Below are 11,024 nucleotides of genomic sequence, written 5' to 3' on the forward strand. Positions count from 1 at the left end.
GCCTAGAGCAGTCCATTGTGCATGCCCTTCCATTCACAGTCCAGACGTCCTGCAGCAAATGCATTTGTACTACTCCTCCCCACCCCACATATCTGAAAGAGGCCATAGCTTAGTTGTAGAGCACAGCTCTGTGTGTGCATAAATATATATATATATATATATATGCCTAATAATATCAAACATCATTGCAGATTAAGACAAGGAGAATGTTAACGCAGTTTCTTAACCAGAGCTCTGTAGTAACAGGATCTTACTAGAACTGTTGGCATCTTAATATAATTTATTTCTAAATGAGAAGCTATCAGGCAACTGATCAAATGTTATTTTTGCTCCAAAATAGCCAGAGGAAAAATACAGACTCCCTTAATAAAGCAATGAGATACAAATCTTTATTGTTTTCTATTTGGTTATGTGTTTATCAATAAATGCATTTATTTTGAGCGTGGATTAGCACATTTAGAACTGAAGGTTCCATTACTGTGTAAGTAATGTAACAACCAATCCACTTTCCAGTCTTCAAAGAAGCACGCCATTTCTGTACAAGTTTCTTCTAAAAAGCGCCAGTTGCAAGCCCCACCTCATTTATTTGGTCTCCAAGTCCTTATTGTGTGCCATGCCTTCACCACTGGTTCTCTATTCTTCCATATTAGATTATGCCCATACGTTACATACCACCTAAAAAGCAACAAATGCATAACTTCAACTGAAATTCTTTCACAGAACACATTATAGGTATATGTCAGAAAGCCATTTGGGCCAAAAACTTCTCAGTAGAAATTTTACAGGGCTATTTTAAATAAAGAAAAGACAAACTACAACACACTGAAGCATCACTCTCATAGTGCTAGCACAGTACAAAAACTTACATGCCAAAGAGAGCCCCTCCAACGTGTGCGGCATGGTCAAAAAACTTCCAACCCAAAATAAGTCCGGCCGTGTCCAGTGCAATAATGGCTTTTAAAGCCTAGAAATGAGTAAACAAGTACAGCATTGGCAAATAACACACACACACACACAAGCAACACTGCCTTCATGTTTCAGCAGCTCCAACAATGATAAAATGAATCTAGTCCACATTCATAAATCCCATTTAGTCATGCCCAGTCAATGAGAACAAGGGCGAGGGTTGTAGCTGGATTTGAGTTAAAGCCCCATCTCTACCATGGATATATTGAGCAACTTTGAGAATGTACCATATTGGCTGGAATATAAGCCGCACTTTAATTTGGGAAAAAAGTGTGGCTTATATTTGCGACCTTAGCGCGTGGCTTCCTCTCCCCCAAGGAAGCAACCCAGGAGCGCAGGGGCAGCGGCAGGTGGCCTCCCCCAGCACCGGTTTGGGGATGGAGTGCCAGGAGGCGGGCCGCACCTGCAAATAAGCCTTGAATTTTAAAGGCACAGCTTATTTGCGGATGCGCATTCAGGCCAATACGGTAACTCTCTCCCAAACCTCAGTTCTGTATTGGTAAATTAGAAGACCCACTCCACCAGCTCTGCTGAGGGACCAGCTCCTTTGGGGACCCAGCTTACCCACCACCTGACAGCAGTCATTCCATCTGGTTGCAGAAGAGGAAGACTGGATGCAAAGTTGTTCTGTTTCGCGGAAATCACGATTTTCACTTTTTGAAATATGGCAAACCTAGTTCCTCCCCTCCCTTAACTGCTTCTTTTCTAGATGGTCATTATAAGAATCACTATGTAATGTTTAGCAATAGGTGCCTGAGTTCTGATGTTTTCATTTTCCCTTCTCACCCTTTCCCTTTTCTGTTGCATCTTTTTAAGTTAAGCCCATGAGACAAAAACAGGTAGCAACAGAGAGAAGTTGCTTCAGTTCTTTCAAGTCACTTACATTTCCAGCTGTAAATGTGAACATTGGAAGGAATATTATGGCTAGCCTGGCTTCTGGCATCTTCGTACACACTGCTGCAAGGACCATCATTATAGCACCTGACTAGAATACAAGCAAAAATTAAAAAAATTAAAATTGGCTAATTGGCAATAAAAATGCAAAATACAGAAGCAAAAAAAATTAAATTTAAAATTGAATTTCTGTTGAAGTCAGAAAAGATTATTGCTTATCTTGACCAGAGGTTCAACAGAAGTGAGTTACTGTTAATTTTATTTGCCAAAAACAGTTAGGTTCTGAATGACCATTAACTGTTACCAATAAGATGTGGAAATGGAGGCAGCAGGTTCTCAGCTATGCCAGCTGCAAAGACCCTAAAAGTTAAGAGAAATACTAAAGACGAAGGATGATATCCAACAAAGTTCTATTCAGAATAGACAAATTGATATTGATGGGCTTATTGTGTCTGCCCTGCATATAACTTAGTTGAATGTCACCCAAACACTACAGCTATTTTAAAAGAATGATTTCAATGAAGGGGCCTGTGGCAAATCCCTTCTCCTTAAGAAAGCAAAGACTATTTCCTGTCTGTGGATAAATCTTTCTGATATTCAAGACAGAAAATATAAACGTGAAAACAATACAATCTGATATAACATACCCAACTTATTCCTGATATTGACAAGTTCATTCATGTTTTACTCAGAAGACAGTGCCAATGAGTTCTATGAAACTTACTCCCCAAGTAAAAATGTACTTGGGGATAAAACCTGCAGTGGAAATTAGTTGCTTTGCTGTGAATTAAGTCCTACTGATATTGGGACTTAATTCAGAATAAGGCTACAGAAATATAGTAAGTAAAACTATAATCCTAAAAAGCTAGTTAGGAATCTAATTGAAATCCGTGGGACTTGTTTCCAAATAAGTGTTTAAATGGAAGACAAGCTGGAAACAGTTCTTATTGCTGCAAAAATGAAAATGTACAAAACGAGCACTATACAAATTTGAGTTGGCACCATCACTTATTTTACTTATAACTTATCTGATACTGAGGCATCTCTTTTCTTTTGAATTATACAAACGATCTAACCCAGTGGTTCCCAACCTTTTTTTGGCCATGCCCCACCTAAACATCTCTAAAATCCTGATGCCCCCCCATCCCCCTTGACATATAATTCTTATTATTCAAAAAGTGAACTCCTATTCACGTGGAGAAAGCCATTAACTTGGTCTAACTCATTATCGAATTGCCCCCCTTAAAAATCAAATTGCCCCCTTGTGGGGCATGTGCCCCACGTTGGGAACCACGGATCTAAACAGTGGGGGAGGGAACAGTTAACTAAGTAACTTTTGCTGGGGTGGAGCTTATAGACCGACCCCACCTCCCCAAATATTTCATTAGATTTCTAACCTACTCTCCACTGTAGCTTTCCCCCCAAAATAACTTGACTTCTGAAAACATAAAACAATCTGCTCCAAAAACCAGTCTTTCACAACAGACAGATTCGTTTGTACTCAGCAGGACTTACTGCTCCAAGTGATGATCCAAATCTTCCTGTGACCGTTTTGCAAAAATAACTCACAAAGGTGGAAAAAACCCCTAGAAAAATAATAATGTTGTCAGAAGCACGGATTCAGTGAGGGACATGAAACATTTAAATATTCTTATTTTACTGTCCTAGTTTCATTTGTTTCATTAAACCCATGGCTTTCACAGCACAATGGACTGCCCTACAGAGGAACATGCAGTTCTTAAGGCAGATCACAGGTCCATCCAGAATAGAGTCTCCAAAGTTGGACTGATTTATGGCATTGAGACAAATAGCTTCAGAAGTGGTTCACTTCTCCTTGGTTTTTTCCTCGGGGGCTCTGAAGCATGATCTATGCCTAAGCCAAGAAAGAAGTCATTTACCTTTTATTTATTTTTATTTATTTTAATATGCAATATCACTTCTTCTATATTTCTGTGAATTATAACATTTTAGCAAGTGTAACTTCTCCTACCTAATTTAGGAAAGCTAATTCCGTGAAAAATTCACCCCCAAACAACTATCAAAAGGACCTCTAAATTAGAATGGTGGTGACACCTCAAAGGTGGCCCGTGGTTAACGGACCAAAAAACCCAATCCTAGTAGCTGGCCCCTTGATCCTGGGCCCAGGACAGTACTCATACTGGCTCACAGAATACTGCTTGGGAAGCTCATCATTTAATTATTTTAGAATTTTCTAAACTAATCTTCATCCAGACATGTTTGAAGAGGATTGTATTGATGAATGTCAGTTTCTCTCCAATGACCAAAGAATGTTCATAACATATAATAAAAGCAACTTCAGTGCAAGTCAAAGACAAGTTTTATATCATCTTAGGAGCCCATAAATCAGGCATCCCCAAACTCAGCCCTCCAGATGTTTTGGGACTACAATTCCCATCATCCTTGACCACTGGTTCTCTTAGCTAGGGATGATGGGAGTTGTAGTCCCAAAACATCTGGAGGGCCGAGTTTGGGGGTGCCTGCCATAAAGAGATAACCAAGGAAGGCTTCTTACCTGCAGAAAGGTACACTGCCATGAATTGTTCACGTCCCAGAAGAGAGACTATACTGGTTGAGAAGCTCCACAGAACATACATGTTGGCTGCCATGTGTAGAAATGAGAAATGACTAAATGCAGATAGCAACATGGGAGAGCACACAACTCCTAGGGCAAAAGGAAGAAAACAGCGGTTAAGACAACTTTAGCATTTCATCTCTCCATTCACAGTTTACAAGTTGAACTATTCGAATGGAACTTCTAGCAAGAAAAAACATAGTCATCATTGGGTTTTCAGAATCATTAAGCATTATGTTTTTGCACATGGTTTTACTTCTCAGAAGAGCCCACCACTCTTTAATCATAATTTTAAAAAGATTACCTTAACATTTTTGCCTGCAGTGTGCCTCTTAGGTCACACTTGTACACTGACTTTTACAGCTTTCCCTCCACTGTAGATTTTGGCATGCGCATAAAAATATTTAACTTGTGGCAGCATGGAAAACTTTTTTCCTGACAGTTTAGTGATTTAGCTGAGAAGGATGAAAATGAACAGTAGCTAAATAAATCTTAATCATCCACTTCTTAGGAGATGGGACTCCTCAACAGCAAAAAACAATGAAACATTACATTATACATAACATTGAAAAACTGGTCACAGATAGGACAAGTGAATATAGAGGAAACAATTAACTAAGATTCCCCTCACTTCTAATGCCCTGTTAGGCAAGGTTTTACAAATTATGAAGGAAAGAAGATACCAAAATTTTAATTGAGAATCTGAATTTTATCCCACCTTTCTGCAAATAGTATATATTGTCACAGGTTAGCTTATAGTAAACTACCACTAAGTGTTGAAAAACATAGATATTTTTGTGTTTTTACAGCTGGTGTATCTGCCTGGCATATTTTTTTCAAGGCCTTGGTATGCTCTTTCAGCATATTTGACTATCATCTTCTTTCCCTGTCTAGTTTAGAACTGAGTGTATCACAAAGTAAGAATATATTCTAATTCTGTAAGATATTTACATGACGCTAAAAATATTAATGCAGGTAAATTGTTTCATTAGTTTGTCCATCCCAAACTATTTGTATTGTGGAAACCAATTTGCTTGGTATTTCCTTAAATCAGGTGGTCAATCCACAGCCCCAAAACAAAACAAAATCTTGCACAATTCTGCATGTATTTTAATGCACACTTACGAGAAGTTGGATTAGATGTGAAATATGTAAGCATTACTCGTTGCAAAGAGGGTATCCTCCATAAACAGAATACAAAGACGTTTGCAGCTATAATGCCTATGGATTTAACAAGAAAGGTGTAGTGACAAAACAAGCAGTGAAAGCATTATAATATATAATGCATACAACCCACAAATAAGTTATTGTAAACCCAAGCACCACAAAACAGTTATTTTCAAGTGGATTTTCTCTCCGCCCCAGAAAGAGATGTCTGGCACCAGAATTACAACCCTTCAAGGGCCAGGTGAAATATATTTATTTGTTGTTAGTGCTGCCTCTGACTTTTCTCGTTTGTTAGTAATGCTGCAGTTTCATGGTTCTATTGTATTTGTATGAATAGCTTTATTCATGCCCACATACATGTCCAAATGGATGAAGGGAAGTCTAGAAATATATATTTCTGAAAAGAATATTTTCAGGAACAAAGCAAAGCCAAAATTGCACTGTCCATTCAACACAATTCACAAAACCCGGAAGATATCTGAAGGTAGTTCTGTATAGGGCAGTATTTAATGTTTGATGTTTTATTATGTTTTTATATTTGTTGGAAGCTGCCCAGAGTGGCTGGAGCATCTCAGTCAGATGGGCAGGGTACAAAAAACTACTACTACTACTACTATTCAAGCAATAATGATGGTAGTGATTATTTGAAATCAAACTGCACTGGGCTTTGTAAGCATCCACAATGAGCTGTTTACTGACACTTGCAAAAAGCTGTGCCATTGCCCATGTATTCTGAAACCAAACCATGAGGGCAAAGGAAAATGGGTTACCTGGGGTCATCATGACATCAGGTGACTGAAGCAATGCACTGTCAGAGTTGACCTGCAGGTAAGGACTTGGCCCATCAAGCAGTTCCTTTCCCCCCATGCCTTGGATGCAACCCAGTAATTATTCAGGTCACAAATAATTGTGCTCAAACATTCTTTAAAGACTACTTGTATTTTTGCTTTCATATGAGACTTTTCAAAAGTTGCCTACAAAATTCTAATGAACTGTAATCCACCCTTAATTTTTTTTTCTTACTGATGAAGAATAGAGAGTGGAAATAAAACATGTAAACCCTGTATTCTTCATGAAATATCAGTTTCTCAGTCCCCAATAACACATTACAGTGGAACCTTGGTTGTCAAACGTAATCCATTCCGGAAGACTGTTTGACTTCTGAAACGTTTGAAGACCAAGGCGCAAAGGGCGGTCAGTGAAGTCAATGGAGAAAAAGGGGGAAAAAACATCCCAGAAGCCGTTTGAAAATGGAAGCAATTACTTCCGGGTTTTTGGTGTTCGAGTTCTGAAATGTTTGGCTTCTGAGAAGCTCAAGGTTCCACTGTATCATAATTATATTAAAACATTTACTAAGTAGTAAGCAAACTATTTTTGACATTCTGTTACAACTTTCCAGTAACAGAACCAGCTTCTATGTGGGAAATAATCTTGTGTGACAGAGCCATAATCATGGAGAAAGTCTTATGGAAAGCAATAGGCAAGGGTCTTCAACCTTCTAGAACAGGGGTGAGAAATGTCTGGCCTTCATCATCTATGGCCATGCAGGCTGGGACTGTTGGCAGTCTAACAACATCTGGAAGGCCACAGGTTCTCCATCCTTGCTCTAGGAGGAATAATCTGAGCATAAAATTGCACTGCATCCCTCTATGTTAGGGAGCAATATTACATAATGTTAGGCCAAAATATATAATGTAGTGGAGCGAACTAAACACACAGGTGGAAAAGACTGCCTTAGGTTTAACAACTTGTAAGCATGTTATCAAAGCTATCTAGTGACATACTGTACCTGTTTGCCATATTTCTCTTCCTGAGAATGTCTAATACTTGTAAGCTAACACAAACCTGACACAGTACGTTGCCCGTTGCTCAGACTATTCCACCACTGGTTAACCTGAAAGAAAATGAGCAGTCTTAATCTGGTCTGATCCAATATATACAGTATCTCAAGACAATGGATATTAAACTCACTAATATGCAATTTAGTATTTTCAATACACAAACTTGAAGAAATCAAGTTTACAAAACAAAAGAAGAATATTCTATCCCAGAACTTTTCTTAGAAAACTGTAATTATGCATAGGTAACAAACACCTATTTTCAAAAGATAACTGCACTCCTCTCTAGTTAGTGTAAACCAAGGCTAGGAACCTTTTTTAACATAAGGGTAACATTACCTTGTGGGTAAACTGCCAACGATGGGCAGGGCCATAAAGAAAAGTGGGTACAGAGATAACTCTTATCCGTAACAAATCTAAATACTATATCCATGCAGTAAATAAGTATTTGTTCCTTTTTATGACTGATTTCTAAGTGATGCATTTTCCTAATATACATATTTTTATATCAATTTACCTCTGTGATTAACTATATTCAACTGGTATGTTTCGAGTTTGTGAAAGAATCTTCCAAATAAATTAAAAAAGTGCTAATGAATTGACTCCATCTCTAATTAAAAATGTTATTTCTTACCATCTTACTATTGAACATATTTAATTTTTCTCTTACTATTGAACATTATATATATATATATATATATATATATATATATATACACACACACACATACATACATACATACATACATATATATATTCCTCATGGGCTTTTCCTTGAGATTTGTCAAGAAAAGTACGATAATATCCATAAGGCTTTGCAAGGTAAGGCACAATAGAAAAAAATTCAGTCATCATCTACAATAGTTTCAATAGTAAAATTATAATTAGTGCCCAAAATACCTGCCTTCTGAAGTCCATCCCTTTTTGTGGTCGCACCTTATCCATCCAGTCTGCTCGACTATCTTCAAAATAGTTCTGAACCTTGGATTTGAGGTGTTCATATTGCCAAATAGCAGCTGATCCAAAAGCACAGCCTGAAAACTAATATATTTAATTAAGGTTTCAGGTAACACATAATTCAGATAATTTGTTACCATAAGCATTCAAATTAGCACCAGAAGACTGTTAACTCATTGTATGGCATGACCTCTACAGTCATACAATACCAATAATATTTGATCTCTATTCCCTACATAGCTTTTGGAGTCTTTAGATTGGGAATACAACTTCTATTAAATGCTTTAATTTGGGTGTTATGCCTAAATAGGAACTATCTATATATACAGGAGGCATGGGGCTGCACATGCTGGGTCTGCTCCCAATATCACTGCAAAAGCTGGCCCCGACCACCTGTTTTCAAACTTCTCAGACTGACCGGCAAACATTTGAGGTCTATCTACTTGTGTTTGCTTTAAAGTGAATAGAACATGATGGGAATCTTGATAAAGCAGGATTTTGTACTACACAGATGTTTCCACTCACATTTAAGTGAACATGGGTAGAAGCCCCATTCAGACCTACGGTGTTCAGAACAGAAACAGTGGGTACGGATGGGAATGTGGGCAGCCCTGTTCTTCTTACTCAGGCATTATATGGACATGGATCCCAATACTTTAATTGTTCTACAGATTAGAAAAATTTGATAAACATATCTTCAGCTGTCATGGTGCTGCAATGGGTCTGCCTGCCAAAATCCCACCTCTATATAATCCCTGTTCTATATGAAAATTCTGTAGCTTACCACTAAACAAACCAGTTTTTGATAATTACATACGGACTGTGACACATTATCTGCAATATCAAACAATTATTACCCCAATTGTAAAGAAGAATGGCTTCACAAGGATTTTCACTGAACGGGAAGATTCTTGATAGGCTGGAGGAGACAAACTACTTTTCTGTGGCTTAATACCAGTTTTTGGGTTTGGTGTTTGCGGATCACTCTTCTGTGCTGGTCTTCTGAATCCATTTCTTTGTTGTGTATATAGGGTATTTCTAAAAGTAAATACATATGGAACACAAAGTGGACTCATTCTAAATGTTTCCAAGATGTTAAGAAATATCAGTTTCTTATTCAAAAATAACAGATTAAGAGAAACCAAAAGCACCTTCTCACCACTCCAAAGTATTACGATCTTTTTGTGATTTGCCTATCCAGAATATTACCTTTCATAGTTTGTATGTCAACTTGTTTTGCAGCTTACATGGTTGTTTTAGGCCACTTCAGATATAACACTAAACTATGATGTTGTACAGTGGTAACCTCGGGTTAAGTACTTAATTCGTTCCGGAGGTCCGTTCTGAACCTGAAACTATTCTTAACCTGAAGCACCACTTTAGCTAATGGGGCCTCTTGCTGCTGCCACGCCGCCGGAGCACAATTTCTGTTCTCATCCTGAAGCAAAGCTCTTAACCCAAGGTACTATTTCTGGGTTAGCGGAGTCTGTAACCTGAAGCGTATGTAACCTGAAGCATATGTAACCCAAGGTACCACTGTACTAACAGTAGTTTAGGAACCCAAACGATACTTTGTGTTCTGCCTATATAGGCAAAGTACAGTTTCTGTCTTATTCTCCTTTTCCTAATCATCCCTAGATGTTATCCCAAACAGCAGCTTATAAGAAAAAAGAAACACCTAAGCCATGTTTTGTAATTTCAGTAGGAATATCAATTGAAACTTGACAAAAAGATTCAAATTGTAGTTTCAGAATCATAATTTGTCAGATGGGACTGGATATCAGAACAATAAATGATTTTGTTTCTGGTTCTCACTTTGGATATTATTAATTATTATTGTTGTTGCTGTTGTTATATTTGTATCATTGCTGTTAGGCACCTTAAACATCATTTGGTAGATGGGATGTATGTTTAACAAATAAGTAATTATTATCATGATACTACCAAGGAAATCTTATATTTTCATTTTGTACTAGACTCTGCGAAGCTACTTCAGTCCATTTGTCTATCAATGCACCGTTGTGCCATTGACACACCCAACTCTCTTTCTCCAATCCGTCGGAATTAGGAGAGGCTGTGTAAGTGCTGGACCAGTGTCTGGAGACATCGTACTTCCCTCATCCACAGCCACTCCTTTACTACAGGCTTTCCCTCTTCCTCGCCCTCGATCAGGGTGGGTGGAAAGAGAGACACAGGAACTGGATCCTACCCATCGTTCTGAGTGCCGTATTTCTTTTTTAAAATAACAGACTCCTGGAAAAGCCGAGCGGCAAAGTTGACAACCCCACCGCTCTCCCAGGCACACCCTCGCAGCGAACTCCTCGATACCCGCAGCAGCACACCACCTCTCCCACCTCCAGCCCCTTCATCTGAACCCCACCGCCCTCCTCCTATGGGTAGCAGCTCCGCTTCATTCCTTACCTGTGTGTCCGGATTCCACTACTACCCCATAACTCCTGTCTAACCCAGAGTCGGGCACAGCAACTCCACGCCATTTTCCTCACCCTCAGAAAATAACACTTCCGGGTCGGCGGACGCTTCCTTCCGCCATCTTGAAAGGGGGGTGGCCTGGCTGGCGGCGCCGGATGACGTCATAGCCAAGCGCCGAA

The 11,024-nt window shown here is 38.7% G+C and overlaps 1 protein-coding gene across 1 annotated transcript; it reads right to left on the reverse strand.

Annotated features, from left to right (window-relative positions):
- Positions 1 to 367: 367 nt before the first annotated feature.
- Positions 368 to 10,997, reverse strand: PARL (presenilin associated rhomboid like). Its single transcript, XM_083443876.1, has 10 exons — positions 10,837 to 10,997; positions 9,273 to 9,453; positions 8,359 to 8,499; positions 7,466 to 7,514; positions 5,579 to 5,674; positions 4,394 to 4,543; positions 3,376 to 3,446; positions 1,850 to 1,951; positions 867 to 964; positions 368 to 675 (listed from the first exon to the last, which is right to left on the reverse strand). The coding sequence occupies exons 1-10, from the start codon at positions 10,908 to 10,910 to the stop codon at positions 579 to 581; spliced, it is 1,059 nt and encodes a 352-aa protein (XP_083300002.1). The 5' UTR covers positions 10,911 to 10,997; the 3' UTR covers positions 368 to 578.
- Positions 10,998 to 11,024: the final 27 nt, after the last annotated feature.

The sequence above is a fragment of the Podarcis tiliguerta genome (genome assembly GCF_965153285.1).
Source record: "Podarcis tiliguerta genome assembly, chromosome: 5".
Lineage (NCBI taxonomy): Eukaryota > Metazoa > Chordata > Lepidosauria > Squamata > Lacertidae > Podarcis > Podarcis tiliguerta.